Here is a 16,408-nt window from a genome sequence, read left to right as displayed (position 1 = left end):
GTGTACAACATTCGTATTGCCTGGTTTTCGATAACTGGAGCTGCGGTAAAGCTGTGTGGATGTTACTTACGCGAGGGAATTTTCTTAAACACGGTTTTGGCCATAAACTCCTGAAAGCGCTGTGCATAGAAGGAAGGCCGATGCACCGACACGGTATCCTAAAATATGCAAAGGAAAACAAAACAAAAAAAAACCCACAACACATTGAGTGAAAATCGACAACTGAGGGTCCACTCGTACGATCGACTCAATACTTACACCATCGTGGATAATACTTTTCCACGTGTGCTCTAGCTTTTTCCTTAACCTATACGACTGCAAAATATCGATGATACCGATGAACAGCAGTAGCCGTTCGCCCTTTTCACTGCGCGCAGGAATTCCACCGGGACTGTTGTGTTTTGTGAAGCAAGCGGGAAGAGAAGGAAAACGGTTTGAAGAGTTAATGAAATGATTTTCCCACTGACTGAAAAGATGTTGCTTTAAATACTCACGGGACATCGTCCTCTTCATCGATCGGTTCACTTTCAGCCTGAATACTTTCCATTGCTGTCGAATGCGCAACAAGCCTTTGCCGGTTGATAGACCTAGGAGCGGGGACACACACACAAGGGATGATGAGAGTGTGCAATATTGTATTAGAATTTGGTAAAACAGGAACATGTTTATAACGTATCAAACCTATCGAGTCACACTTCTGCGTAATATACGCGCTGAAATACAATAATGAATAAACTAGCAACTCGCCTCTACACTTCCGGCTGTTTGATACAGCTTTGAAACTTGGTTTAAAATACAGCACACGCTCAGGCGCAATGCAGTTTGTCGTGTAAAATAATGCACCGTGTGTTTGGTACAGGAAGCAGAGCTCATCATAGTTTGCAACTATTGGCAATAATTTCACCGAAGCATTTTATCATTACGCACTCGTGGGACAGTACAAATTAGAAACATTCAAACCCCATCCGAAAATGGTGCAACAGTATGGTAGCAACATCAGTCCATGTCCATCATTTTGCATGTTACTCAATTCAAATGATACGATTACAATCAGTTTGAATGGGTGTAATAAGGCTACAAATTGTTAACACTGCAACAACACATCTAGACGGGTCATCATACCTAATCAGCATCTTTCCGTAGGTTGTGTGCCTGTGGGTACCGTAGGTATAAAATAAATATCCATTATACCGTGTCGGGAGGAAGATGGAAATTGGGAGAAGAATGAGAACGAACAAGGTGCAACCGGTCAGTATGTTTCGTACGTTAATTGCTATGTCTCTGGTATATAGACTCTAACCGACCATCGTGATCACACACGATCCCTCCTTTGATTCGTGCTACATCTAACAGTAAAAAGTTTGAATTGAAAACAGCTAGTGGAATAATCGCGCTATGGAAAGGAGGGTAAAACTGAAACTGAATCGGCAAAAAAACGAGACAAAGTTTATCTTCACTTTACAATGTAATTTACTGCCGTGTAGGTCATACAAAAATAAAACACATGGCCAATCCCATAAAAATGAATAGACAAGAACTAAAAAAGCAAAGTAAAACGAAACCAAAGACAGAAGAACAAATGCAGGATTGGAAGGACACGAGTGCTTGCGTTCGTAAATAAATGATAGAATTATACATTACAGCGATGGCGGTGGTCATTATACGGAACGAGGGGGGGGACAGACACACCCGGGAAAACGAAACAAAAGCCAAACAGCCGACGGAAAATGGAAATGGCACGGAATGTGGCGAGGAAGGGTTTAGATGCGTATGCAAATACATCCTGGGAACTCAAGACATCAAGTGCAGGTGGTGGTTGGTGGATTGTGGTTTGGTATGGGTTATTTGTAAGTGTAGTATGCAACTGAGTGTTTTGCAAAATATTCAGCTGGATTTTCCGATCGATTACACTTGCATTTTGATTAAGTCCGTTTCCGACACAGCCCTTGAATACTAAGGTCAAGGCTTTCCACTGTAACATCGTCTCTCTCCATTGATTCCCATTACCACAAATTACATCGTTGTCGCTTTTAACAAGGGCAAAACTGCTTCTTATTTTATGCATGTAAATTTCTATTTCTTTAGGAACTCCCCCCTAATGCTCCTTTGCTAATTTTGCTCCACCAACGTTACGGATCTATTTTCAGGGAAGTAATGGTTAGTGGCTGAGGCATACATCGAACCATTCAAAACCACGAATCATTGCTTGATCCAGTAACTATTGTAACGCATCGAATGGGGGTTTTGAGGTTAAATGTTATCCTAGGTTTAAAAACAAACCCCGAAGATAGTGTTGTTCGGTGTTACTGTTTTGTGTTCCATTTTTGGAAGTGTAGGTGCAAAACGATTTACTATTCTAAACATGTACCATTAATTAAATTTGCCTATGCTTCTAATATACATATTTTACAACTGTTCACAGTACTGTGTCTGTACATAAGTAAGAAGTGAAAATATGTTCTCTAACTGTGGACAATTTGAGTTATGCGAAGCTTTAACACACAATATGCAGCAATTAATGACAGATCAAAATGTGGCAATAAATGAAAACATAATAAATCGATTAAAACAAGTCTCACAGTACTTAGCGCAGAACTATTGGCGAATCAGTTCAGTTCCGAAACAGAATCGTTTCAATCGAAACGATTCATGCGAGCGATTCTTTTTGCCACTGTAACCGTAACACATAAAGCAACGTATTATGTAGATGCTGCTTGCAAACAAGTATTCTAACAAAATAAATAAATTTAATTACAGATTTTGAATCGAAATAATGTTAAAAAAGCGTATCAATTGTATCTGTGCAGCTGCTATTAAAAGTGATAAAGCTCTTAAACATCATCACCAGGAAACTTTCATGAAGCGAATGCAGCTTATGGGATTACCAAAAAAAAAAACTATTTCAACACCAGTGCAAAAACAAATTGATACAAAATAATAGCAACATTAGCTGGGCACAACAGCGGCAACAGCAACAGCAAAACCATAACACAAAGAGCAAACGCGTGACTCTTGCAATCAATCGTTACACATTGGCGTGATTTCAGCTGCCTTCAGTCTCTCAAACGAACACATGCATATATAAACACGCATACACACACACACACACACACGCACTCCCAGTTCGGTGCCGGATGTAGGGGCCTACCTGCTCCTGTTTAGGGCTGTCGTTCGCTGTTCCTCCCGCTCCTGCACCATGTACTGGTCCGCTTCCGGCGCGTCCTCATAGTCCGATTCACCTTCCGATCGTGCCTTGGCGGCCGCCTCCTGTTTCTCCTTCACCGCCAGGTCGAGATTATGGATGCCGACCAGTAGCGAGTAGTCCATGATTTTGAACGACTCCAGCACTCGACAATCACGCTGGATCGTTTTAATCAGCGCGCTGTACGTTTCCGCCTCGAGGAACAGCCCGTTCGGATGTTGCTCCATGAAGTCTAGGTCCTTGTACGTCGGGGACGATTTCGATCGTTCCGCTTTGTTGGCCTAGGAGTAGAAAATGAATGGGAGAGAGAGAGTGTGAGGGTGAGTGTTGCAGATTTAGCGCGTACATAATTGATTGATGGCATTCTGTCCATCCCCTGACCGTAATACCATACCTTTCGCTTGTAGGTCGACCCTTTGAGATCGTACTTAAGGTGCATCCTCACGTAGGAGGGCAATAAGTTGTTCATAGCAACTAGTCGAACGTTTTTACTATTACACTGGTAGCAGTACAGACCGAAAAACTTCGGCAACAGCGTGCGGGGATTTTGATTTAGATTCATATAGTACCTGGGGAGGGAAAGAAACGAGGTGTTTGTTGAGTATTTTAAAAGCACATTAAGAAGCTTTGGTGGAAGAGCGGTCCTCCTACCCTGGTAACAGTTTTTGCAAAAACTCTCCCTCTTTGTGTTGCACGGTCTTAATGATAAACTCATCGTCGTCCGTCAGATAGAAGATGGAACCGGATGCACCCGGATTCGAGAGTTCCCGCAGCGGGGCTGAACACATGGACATCTGCGAAGAGAGGGAAACATTAACGCCATTAGTACGCGATTCGGAAAGCGAAACGAAGAACAGCACCACTTACCATAAAGTCGTCCGGCTGAATGCCGAACAGGTCCCGAAAGTACCGGAACGCGATCGGCGCGTAGATCTTAAACTTAAACTCGCTGTAGTGGTGCGCGGGTGTCATGCTGGAGCCCTCCGGCGGGAAGGATATCGTCTCCAGCTCCCAGAAGTCCATCATCAGCAGATCGCGCCGCGGTTTCGACGCCAGGCTGCCGACCGTATGCTGGATGCCGAGCTGGATCGAGCCCATGATCGTGGTGGTTTGGATTTTCTTGTACGTAATTTCGCCCCCCTCGCCGACCCGCCGATGGCCGATTTTGCGCTCCTTGTCCGACTTTGGCCGGTGCGGCCGCGGCGCCAGCGATTGTTCGCCCGACATCTGTGGAGAAAGAGCGAAAAAAAGCGTGGCATGAGTAAAACTGTTCCAAGGAAAGGCACTTTTCCTAAACGGAGGTGGAGCGATTTTAAGGACGCTTTTCTTAAATAACATAAAATTGTGTAATTGAGCAGTCAGGGTTTCGAACATTCGCGTAACCGCTTGTGAACAGAGCACATGTGTCGCCCCATCCTGGCCAAAGTGAGGCGACAGCTGGCGTGTGCCGAAAATGTCCTTCAAGGACGACATCGTGAAACTCTAGTGAATGTGTGTGCATAACGAGCGTCTTAAAATCGTTCAAACACAAGTGGAAGGTAGTAGTCATCGTCGACACAATCAGTGGACCCCAGCCAAATGGCGCAAACGAGACAACAATCTCAGCCATTTAACTTTTCCGCTTTGGCAATCCTCTCTGGCAGAGCGTTCATTTTTCCCCACAGCGTTACGCAAATGAAACAACTGGAAAAGATGGAACAAAGTACAAAAAAGGCAACACAGGACTATCGTTTTATCTTTAGCAAATCTCGCTTCGACACAGCCCAACACCTCACTCTGTCTTCTTCTTCAAGGACAGCGGGAGGACACGAGACATTCGCACGCTTAATGATGCTGCTGGTAGCGCGCTGGTGTGTGCACAGTTCTGTAGCAGCAGCAGCAGTAGTAGTAGTAGAAGTAATACAATTATTTCAGTTGTCCTTTCGATTCGCCGTCACATGGCGTCGACAGCATTGCAATCGTTTTAAGAAACATTTCGCACGATTTACACAAATGAAATGGAATTTAAATTGGCGAGAGTTAAGGAAAGGAGACAATTTACAACCATATTTTGTAACGACGTTTGTGAAATGAGTTTTAAATTGCCATTAAGAGGTCTGTATCTCTTCAGTGTCAAAAAAGTGTCTACAGAATTTGCGTTACATGAACACAATAGCAGCAATTGCGAGATTTATATTCTTCTCCTTTGTTACTCTACCTTTGACATCATAAACGTAGGTGAGGTTCTTTTAATGGCTGTATAATAGTATTTCACGACTTATATGTTTTGTTATACACCTTTTTGCTCGATACGCACTCCTTCCTTCGCACGAGATTTGGATTTGAACCCAGTCGTGTGGTGCTTTAGACTGGCGACTTTACCACGGCTCCATGGGACAACTTCGTGGAATGCGATGATTTTAAAGCACCCGATCATTCATATTCCTCTCTTCATTGATGTAATTTCACTACAGGGACAAATCAATATGCTCTGCTGTATCGAAACGATTTCTCGGAACATTTAAAGACTGTTTCCATATTTTTTTTTTATTTAATAATTTTAAATCGTCCAATCATCCCTGCTCACTCCCGCTCAATGCTCGCTCTCTGACCAATCACCAACGGGTTACTATGACGACAACGGTGACGACGATGTATTCGACTTGATAAGTTGCCTTCAATTCACTTTATCGAAATGCAGATTACGTTAATTGGACTCTACCGAGCAAAGCGCGAGACACGAGACTGCTTCGACTTTAGGAGGAGCAGGAGTGGATGTGTGAAGCCCTAGAGAAAACGACTTGTGGTAGCCGGCAAACAATTGTGCGTTATGAATAGGCAATTTATGCTGCAACTCTAACCTGCTACAAGTATAGCAGCTCCCCACCGGCCGCCTGTGATGCTATTTAAGAAAACTGGAAGCTACACGCCCTATCTAGGGTTGGCTGCTCCGCATGCTAAGTGGCTCGGTGTGTGTGTGTGTGTGTGGGAGGGTGTGAGTGCTCTTTTCAGCAGTGTAGCGCAAAATTTAAACCTTTTAAAACCAGCCTGATGAATAATGCAACGGAAGCAACCGCCACCGGTTGGTGTGTGTGTGTGTGCACGCGGCACGTGCCCACACCACTCGGCGGCCCCAACAATGTATTGCATTTCCGAAGTACCGTGGTGTGAGAAAAGCATAATTTACCGTTTCATTTTCAGAACGAAAGGCAAGGGAATCGAAAAGGATAAACAAAAAAGGTATTTTTGAAATTGCGTTCAAAAACATCAATTATTCCAAACAATTGTCTTGAGTTTGTACTACAGGTTATGCCCACTAGAGCAGGTAGTAGGGTAATAGCAGGTTGTGGAGGTCAATAGTAAAATTGAACATTACGTCTCCGTCCCAACAAACCATCCAAATGTATAAGCTCATAGAAATCAATTCTCAGCCAGTGCTCTTCTACTGTTTACTTTATTGATACAAAAACGAGTACGCATTACCATTGCGCCCGACAACTCCTACCCCGCACTGGTCCGAAGAAATCTCAGTTGATAAAACACGTCCATAATGCTGTGGCAGAACCATAATATAGTTGGGCTAACACAGCCCATCTCGTATCCTCTTTATCGAGCCTTTCTAGCGTAGTCCCGGCACACAGGCAAAGTAAACGAATTTTATGTCGATTTCAGGTGCTGCTGTGTCCATCGGTACGGTCAAACACCACAATAAGCCGATGAAGACCGCACGAACCACCCGATCGGGGCACCACCTGACAATCGACAGCAGCAGCAGGACGGAGGCGCACAAATGAAACTACACACTAGCCAGTACCATAATCGATTCAACAACTCCACTTCCACATCGTTCGTTCCACCAGAATCAACAGGACCTCACAAAACGACAGAAAGAGCTTTTCCCTGTACAACCCCGCCATAACGTGTCGATCCCTAGGAGTGTCTGTGTGTATAGGGGTTTTGCTGTGGGTGGATGTTATGCATGCAAACCGATTTCACCCCCAAAAACCGCCCGGAAAGCTCAGCTTGTGGGAGAACAAAACCCTCACAGCCCTAAATAAATATTGCATGACCATCGACTACGGCCAACGACGAGTAAGTGTGTGCCGGGGTGCTTTGGAGCAAATTAAATTCACCATCATCTAGCATTGCTTCTGCTACCTTCGGGAATGCTGCTGCTGTTCAAAATAGCATAAACCAACAAGTGGTTTACAATGAGGCAAAACGCTCAATATGCGCCTGTGTTCCGAATGGTGGTGCACAACACGATGAGGTGTGCGGATGTACGCCACCGCACAAACGACGGAGCGGGAGGATTTTGTGCAGTTGATGATGAAATATTGCTTCCAGCACTGGTATTGTCGTCGCCGTACCATCACCACCAGCCAGTGTAGTTAGTGTGCCCTTGGAGATTAAATTGGAATTTTTATTTGGCTAATTTCTAGTGCTTTTCAATGGAAGCGTTCGTTATTGGGTTCGCGTTCCGTTGTTTTGCACAGTCTATTGGATAGCCCAAGTCTCAAAATAATCTGTTTCTTCGCTAATTCCATTCCAATTTTGATGCTGAAGCATGTGGCATGTTTCTATTTTCACCTGCATTATAAAGCCGGGATCCCATTCATTCGTGGCAATTTCCTATCAGAATATTTATTTTGATCCACACGACGACGCCGACGATTGCGCCCCATTGACAAACCCACGCGATCGAGCGAAGATAGAGAGAGAGAGCGAGAGATGTGCCCACCAACGCACCCATTTACGAAATGGTAATAGATCCTCCTCCGGCGACAGGTGTGTAAAAAGCAAGCAAAAATCAATCCACTGTAAACATCCTTCAATGCCAATCGAACTACCAACGCACCCTGTCCTCATACCATTGCCTATCGTATCCGGGCGCGTTCGCATCGCTTAGCAAAAAGGGCGAGAAGCAAGTTAATGCACACGCGGCGTTTGGACAAATATTAGGCTGGATGATGGGGCACACTTACACACCGGGTGGGTAGCGCGCGACGGCACAAACATCGGAAATAGATTAGTTTGTAGATAAGTTTCCCAAAATCACAACGGCAAGGCGGAGGCAACCATTGTGGGTGGAGGGCGTTTCGGTTCGGAACGGCTGATAACAAACTTTGACGATGTTTTGGCGTTGGTGGAATCGGTTCAGAAATAGAAAAGCTGCTTCAAAGATAGAAGAGTCTTCGTTCTGTTTCACTTTTAAAAAAATTGGTGAAATTAGACTACAAATTATTTCAAATTTTTTGAAATATTTATCAAAAACATCATACAACATAATTTAACTACACTGCTTCTGTTGCTGCTGGTGATGATGCTTGCGATCAATACACATCGACGCATCGTAGAGGACGACACGGGCGTTTTACAATCATTCCCAATGTTTACCCTTTCCATCGGGCGATGTTTGAGTTATTTATTGGAAAGGAGGGCCGCGTTTTGATCACGGTCACGTCTGCTAGCGATAGTAAAAGTCGTTGAACCGTGCCCGGCCACGATCAATTCACATTACAATTTGACCATTAACCTTGACACTCGTGCCAGCAAGTCGTTGCTGGTAGAATGTGTCACTCTGGTCTGGTTGATGCGCTTCGCCGGAAAGAGTCGTGTCAAGCGCTCGCACTAATCACTTCAGACACTACTGTTGGTGCAATTCCTGTTCAGGACAAATTACTTGGTTGTGTGAATAATTGTCTATTAAGCGTACAAGAAGTACATACATCAAAGGTTTATGTTGGATATTGGTCAAAGAGATAGTAGAAAATACTGTAAACATCTGACCAAAATTATACAAAATTAGTTTAATGAGCCTTTCAGGCCCGAAATAGACTCACACTAAAAATTAAAAAAAAAACCTTTTCCATACCAAAATGTTATTCCTTTATGCAGTGCGATGAGTTTATAGCTCCACTACTCCTGTGCAAAGACGACCCAACGTTTGTGTCACGTTTTTGCGCTAGCGCCTTGCGTAATAACCAATGCCACACCAACACACACACACACACATCTTCTTGGCTTTCCGCACCTATCTCACATTGGCGAGTACGCGTCAACTCCGTGCGTACGACTTAACCTCGCCGGTCACACACGTGTTGTTACATCCTCGAATGGGCGACGACCGTTTTGCGGAGCAGAGCCTACCAGTTTGGACCATTTTTTCCACCCTGTCAGCAAACTACTACTTTACGCAAATAGGCGCTATATCGCCAAGACGGCAGCACTAAGACGCACGCGGGATTAAATCGATAGTGCAAATGAAGCGTTTACAGGAGGGCGGCGCTTGGCGCCTCCTCTCTCTCCACCGTCGCTCCTAAACACGAGTCGTTTTCTTCTAGTTGCGGAATTCGTCCCAAAGTTTATGCAATGGAACAACCAAACACATCTTCTCATCATTCCAGTCACGATCATCGGTCCCATTGGCCGGCCCAAAACGAGACGCGGAGAGAGAGAAATAAAATCCCAAAACAAGACATACCGCGGAGACTCCGATTTTGGACGACTTAGACTCCGATGATGTACACACATACACAGATTGTACAGAAATGGTTTGAACGGGGCCCCGCCATTCGCACGTCAGTCAGCCATGGATGGCAGATAAAATGGTAAATAAAATTTGTAAATGCAATTGGAAACAGTAAAGATCCAGAGGCTGGAAGGGAGTTGTTGTGTGTGGGGATTGGGAGATTGGGTGCGAAAAAAGTTGCACACTCACCGCTTCTATTTGGATAAATATTTTACAACCAACCGACCGATCCCCTCCTCAAGCTCCTACAGCAGCCCTCCGCTCCCAAAATGCGATTATGTCCATAAAAACACGTTGTTGATGATAAATATTTTTGGATCACAAAATGTGGCCCCTTGGTGAAGTGTGATTCAATATGCTGTTGCCAACTGGACCTGGCGATGTCGGTGATGATGACGATGATGGGTTGCCGTCAATCGTTGCCGTAGCGTTGTGATTATTATTATTATTATTATTAAACTAGATACCACTGTCAATGTACACTTTGGGAGATTGTTTGAATGCGGCGATTGTTTATTATTTGTGCAACCCAATTACGAAGTGCTGCCCGATGGGGCAAGTGTTCGAGCATTGAAGCGACACAAGCACAACGCTAAAAGGCTTTAAAATAAAGAGCAAGAAGTGGCAAGTGAAGTAATTCAAACGCAAGACCAACGGCTTCAATAATTGTCTTCCACTCATTGGATGGACACTTCATACAAAAACTGTGTTGATCACCATATTAAGGAGAGATCATCGATTCAAATCGTAACGAAATGGTATGCGAATTCCATCTTTTAATCTCCGATCACACGACGCAGTAGTTGCACTGCCTTGCATCATTGGAATTTCATCTCCCGCACTGCAACCAGCAGTAGCAGTAGCAGCAGCAGCAGCAGCAAGCGGACACTAGACTAGCATTCATTAAAACTTTATCACCATAATCCCCCGCCCGCGTTGTTTTGCGATTGCAAATAAAAGCTCCACGCTTGCACCTGCCCAGAGAACAGTAGGGGAAGGGGAATTGATCGGCAGACTAAGGAAATGAGTTATTTATCTTTACCACCACCAGTTGATTGCAATATCTCGAGCGCCCACCCATTAAGTGTTGGTGGGCATCGATGCATCAATTAAACAAAAAAAAGGTGTAGCAAAACCTGGCAACAAACAAATCGTCTTCTGGTTTGTGCGATTCTACGGCATTCTGATTTCCTTGATGATGTTTGATGATACATTCAATCAATTATTCATGAATAATCCCACGAACGGGAGAAGGTTGTGCTTGCGTTCTAGCGCAGCTTATTCCCACACCCATCGGCGGCAATGAGCGATGATGAGGCGCGGATGCGCCCAAACCCGCAAACTCGCAAAGAGTGTGTGCCTGGTTTAGATAGGTAATCGATTTAGCACGAGTAGGATGGGTGTTGTGCCAGTGCTTCACACACACACACACACCTTCCGCCTAATCGTTTACCAATCCCGCGGGGGTAGCCGAGTTATCAGTGGAAGTGCGAAAAACATACCACCGATAGAGAGACACTTGCCAGCAATTCAGCACATGTCGAACGCTGGTGCGATAACAAACGAGCAGAGTCTGACAACATACATCCACAAAACACAGCTCGATGTGATGTGGTTTTGTTAGATATAACTTTGGACAGGCATTAGCTGAAAGGCATTCGGGAAAACGTCACCCTTCGTCAGGTCTACTGCTCCCCTACATACGGTGCGCGATTGGAATGTAGGCGAATATTTTCGCTTGCCATATACCATCAATATGACACATAACGCTGCATATATGCGAGATGCATTCACGTCAAATCAAGCTCGGAAAGGGCCATCAGACAGCAGAAAGGCAGGTCCTCATCTCTCCCATCCACCATCATCGCTACCTCCAATATATCTCGAGGGACTCCCTTTTTTGTTGGCACACATTTGTTGCTCCGTGCGCAATCGAACGTTTTCCCCCCCTACACCGTGTTTCGTGGGAGATTCGAACAGACGACGATGTGCCACCACAGAGGAGCTACTGTTGTGTGTGCTTGTACTCCTAGGTACGTGTAGGACACTCTCGTTGCGATACGCACAGTGAGGACCACGATGTTTGCTGTTTGCATTTTGCATCGTTGTGGCAAATTTGATTTGTTTCTTATCGCGTCTTTTTGTCCAGAGAGCAAGATGTTTATCTTGCCGATCAAGATAATGCACACACAGACACACAGGTGTGCACATCCTTGGAGATCATTATTTTACAACGTAAACACATACGCACGCACACCCAGCCGCATTTGTACCACACTGTGTCCTTTCCTCTTTCCCCACGTGTTCCATATGTGTTGGGCACCTTCAACCGGGGATGCCAGAACACAGTAAGGTTTCACACAGTGGAGAGAAGGCGAACGAAACACACACACACACGCGGCCGAACACACAGCATGACCATGGAGGTGATGATGACTGCCTTGGAGACGAGTGACAGACAAGCAGTTTGTGCCGCTTGTGGCGGGTCGGGCGGGTAGTATATGCGCGTTGTTTAAACCATGCCAAGGTACGGTGGTACCGATCCGTTTGTCGCGCCCCGTAGTACTTGTGCTGAGTTTGCCAGTGAGTGTCACCTTCCGCTTGGCATAGCAATCCTCTCCGCACCCATCGCCCTTCCCTTTTCCGCGGTCATAGGCGCTTTAAATGGACAACGTTTGTGCAATCGTGACCAAGTCGGTACAGTTGGTAGGTGGTAGCTGGCTGGCGTGTTTGGGGATGTGGTTTTTGCAATAAAACTTGCGGGTGCACGTTTGGAGATAAAGATAGAGAGGCTTGATATGAGACGTCGGGCAGTAGTTAGATGTAAAGAAAGGAATATATTCAGACATCTCGCGTAATCGTTAGTAGAAGATCTTAGATTTCACAGACTGGAACGCACAAAATGTCGACGATGTATCCCCAAAACACTTCTGTGCAGATGTCTGCAGAATACTCACAAAATCAAGCGCCAACATCATTTCGCCTACTAGATACATTTCGTGCCTTTGGGAACTTCAGTATCTTGATGCACTCTCTAACAACTCATTGCGTAACGCCCGCTTCTCGGTTAATCTTGCGCGTCAAGAAGTATCTATTGCCACCACCACTAAATGACTGAGGCTCAACCGAAAGTCCCACAAAAATGCGACCTCACATACGTTTGTCGTGCATTATTGGCCTTGTTCAAACAGCAGGCTGGAATGGACGACAAACGCAAGTCAACACTACTACCACCATCAACACCACCATCCACAGTAATGGAGCGCGCGAATTCTACTTCCACCATGCTTCCAGATCATCATAACGTCGATAAGGTGCTCCAAAACTGCTCTGGACAATATATCGCACACGTTGCTCTGCGTCCTATCTTAGTGATAAGCAGCTTATGACGTATGTTGTTGGAGCAGCAGTAGGTTGATTTCATATCTTCATATGTGCTGCTGGTTGGCTGTGTGCATCATCTCCCTCGGAAGTGTCCGAGTGTCGTGCTCTTATCTCCAGCTCCAGTCTGTGTCCAACGTGGTGCTAATTATGATGTCAATTATGGTGACAATTCCAACACACAAACACACACACACCTCACAATCAACAAACAAAGGGTAATGTGCGCGTGTGAAGGGGTAGCGACAAATGCATGTCTAACAAAATAACACAACAACTCGTTTACCAAGTCAAATCAGATACCAATAGGTCGTTTGCCTGCACCTTTGGACCTTGATGTAATATTTACAGCTTTCCGTACAAAAGTCGAATGCCCACATACACTGGGTGGGACCCGGACAATATCACTGCACACAGCTCGTTGCTATTAATAGTCTGCGGTGCCGTGTAACTTTGGAATATTGCCACCATTCAACGTACATTCCAACCAACCATTTGATCGAACAATCGTCCTTTGTTTTAAAAATGGAAAATATTTTCCTTCCCAACCCAAAAGGAACAAAGAGCGAAAGATATACCATTGGCCAGGCTGTCGGCAAGGACAAGAGACACACATTGGCTGGAGCAACACACACATGTTCAGACACACCGTTGTTCAGAAGGTAGCACCCCCCAACCAACCCAGATGTCCTTCGGGATGGAAATTTCATTTTCGTCCTTGTGCACTAGAGAATTTACACACTCACACACACATACTGACGCCTGCTCCACCGTCATCAGTGGACAATGAATTAAAAATAAATCTGTCATGAGCGCATACATACACGAGTGGCTGAATGGCAGCGGACAAAGCCATGGAGGGAAATTCCAGCATTCTTGCTGGAGTATACCTTCCGGAAGGATGCGCAAATAGTTTCACCGTGTTAAAATATGTCGTAGAAAGTAAGTGGATGATTTCATCCCTTGGTCAGCCTCTTAGTGTGTGTGTGTGTGTGTGTGTCTGACCAACCAACGGTAGGAACTGACAAACATGACACCGAAGCGTGCGATAAATCTGTGCAGGAACGGTGTTTTCCACACCATAACCGCGTCCGTATGAGTCATCAGTATTTGCGCCGTTGGTTTGTGTGTGCAGACAGGTGTGAGATGAGATTTGATGATGAATTGTGATTTTTCTGCTCAATCGTTGATGTTGTTGGAAGGTAAAATAGTAGATCCTAATACTAATGACGGTTTGATCATTGCATGAACATTTGATTATTAGTGGTTAGTACACGTTCACTGGTACTTAATAGACATAAAAATATAGAAATTCTTTCCAGCAACTGATCTTTCCATAAAACGTTCGTTCTTTTCAGTGGATGCGGTGGAGAATTTAACGCCAAAGTTACGTAATTTATGGTTAACCCCTATTCTCCTTATCCTCTATTCCAAGTCGTCAGTTTTTCTCCGGCACATAAACACACAGTGCCACCACAATGACAGTTCATTTTGTGGTGTCTCCCATTCTGCTGGATGCTGGATTGCTTTTGTGACATGGACCGGCAACAGCAGCAAGAGCACTTCCAGCGCATTCCTCTACAGAATGATACAACCAAAATAACGACTTTTCCGGGCAACTGCTTTGAAACGGCAGTATCATCACCGGTAGTAGAAGTAGTAGTAGTAGTAGTAGTAGTAGCTCCAGCAGCAGCATCATCATCATCATCGGCGTCGCTCTGCTGCCGCACCATCCGGACCGGGTTTCGGATCGATGGATGTCACGGGCACCGGAACAAAATCTTTGCTCTGTTGGCGCCTATCCCAAAATCTTACGGAGAGGGGCAGGGGAAGGGGTTTGCGTATTCTTGTGGCACAAATTAGCCGCCTCTGACGAAGCAGAGACGAAGCCTGGCAGCAGAAGCAACAGCAAAAAAGGGATTGTTTAAATGAAAATGCTGTCCAAGTTCGCCAAGTGGCGCACAAAAACTTTTGAATATATTTGCCACATGACATGCTGGAAGGGGAATAAATATCCATTGATTTAAGGATATGAGTTGACAAGTCGTAAACATTTATGTGATGCAGTGCTGTGTACGATTATTCAGATTCTTTGAGTGTTTCCAATGTAACTACTAATTATTCTAGACCTCTAAGTTGCCTCAGATAGCTCATGAAGGTTGTTCACTAAGATTACTGCTATACTTAGGCTATAACAAACGATTAAATTCAATTCCGGAACCATTTTATGTAGCTACATTGTGATCAAAACGTTGCCATAGGATAAGGATTACTAATGATTACACACATATATTTTCGCACCCATTCACTGTAAGCACTAAATCGCACCCTAGCAATGATTCATTAGTTTTGTTAATTGTGCTCTTTTGATATGGGGCGGCGGTCATGCAGAGTGTGGTGCGGCGAAGGCGGTTTGTGGTTGTTGCTATGACATCGCCACATTTATCATGCCACGGGACGGGCCAGACAGGCAGCGGGCAGGTTGTGCGCTTGTTGTGCAGATTTGACGGATGACATCAATTATGTGTTTTCATCTCGGTACGGGGAAGAACGAACCGTCTCTAAATGGTTTGTGCGAATATTCCATGTTTTGATCCTTTTGATGACACACCCCACCGGAATAAATTATTATGCAATAAAACTGTGCTTTTTTGCCACCAGGGGCCGTATTACTAATTAAATTGAATTGATGTATTTCTGTTCAAAATACGACCCATTGGGGTGTTTAAGTAAAACATGGTATATTTTTAAAGCGTACATTATGTTTGAAGAAATCAAATTTGTCTCAATACTTTCAACCAACATTCCACCGAAAACTGCACTAAAAAGCCGGTAATAATTTAAAGCTTAGACGAAACCGACACTTCAAAGAACTCTTTCCAACGAACGCAAAAGGCGTCCCGACGACGAAGGGTGGGGGATGGGACATTTTTTCCACTCCAAATCATCGCACGGTTTAACCAACCGTTACCATTTACGTCAAACGCCGATGTGAGAAACTTCAAAAGGACATCGAACAGAGCGAAGCAAAAAAAAATCCATTTCTCGTTCAAACAAACGTGACTACATTTGACAGGAGCAAAAACCGGCGCATGGCACAGAGCACCGTACAGAGTGTTCTGATTTCTATTCCGCCCGTACCGTCCTCGCCTGATGTAATCTATTTAATTTGTTCTATCCCTCAAATGCTCAAAACATATTCGGTGCACTCTCTCAAGCGAGAAGGCGATTGAACCGGACGAGCTCTGGCTGGTATATCTCGGTTAACGTTTCTTATCCAGCCATCACAAGATTCCATTCGCAATGCAAAGCAG

General features: G+C 44.7%; 1 protein-coding gene across 29 annotated transcripts in view; it reads right to left on the bottom strand.

Annotated features, from left to right (window-relative positions):
- Window positions 1-16,408, bottom strand: part of LOC1280126 (phosphatidylinositol 4-phosphate 5-kinase type-1 alpha) — a 46,020-nt gene that overhangs the window by 17,908 nt on the left and 11,704 nt on the right. For 15 of the 29 annotated variants that reach the window (XM_061661547.1, XM_061661549.1, XM_061661548.1 and 12 more), the window contains exons 4-11: window positions 4,070-4,429; window positions 3,854-3,996; window positions 3,597-3,771; window positions 3,149-3,483; window positions 1,123-1,152; window positions 495-587; window positions 259-391; window positions 71-158 (exon numbers count right to left, since the gene is read on the bottom strand). In XM_061661547.1, the coding sequence (XP_061517531.1) occupies window positions 71-158; window positions 259-391; window positions 495-587; window positions 1,123-1,152; window positions 3,149-3,483; window positions 3,597-3,771; window positions 3,854-3,996; window positions 4,070-4,429 (1,357 nt within the window). Of the gene's footprint in view, window positions 1-70; window positions 159-258; window positions 392-494; window positions 588-1,122; window positions 1,153-3,148; window positions 3,484-3,596; window positions 3,772-3,853; window positions 3,997-4,069; window positions 4,430-12,670; window positions 13,007-16,408 lie in introns of those variants that run through there. The other 14 variants (XM_061661562.1, XM_061661575.1, XM_061661569.1 and 11 more) reach the window with 3 other exon arrangements.

This window comes from Anopheles gambiae, chromosome 3, assembly GCF_943734735.2.
Source record: "Anopheles gambiae chromosome 3, idAnoGambNW_F1_1, whole genome shotgun sequence".
In the NCBI taxonomy this organism is placed as follows: domain Eukaryota; kingdom Metazoa; phylum Arthropoda; class Insecta; order Diptera; family Culicidae; genus Anopheles; species Anopheles gambiae.
The sequence above is the reverse complement of the archived record's forward strand: the minus strand, read 5'-3'. Positions and strand labels throughout refer to the sequence as shown.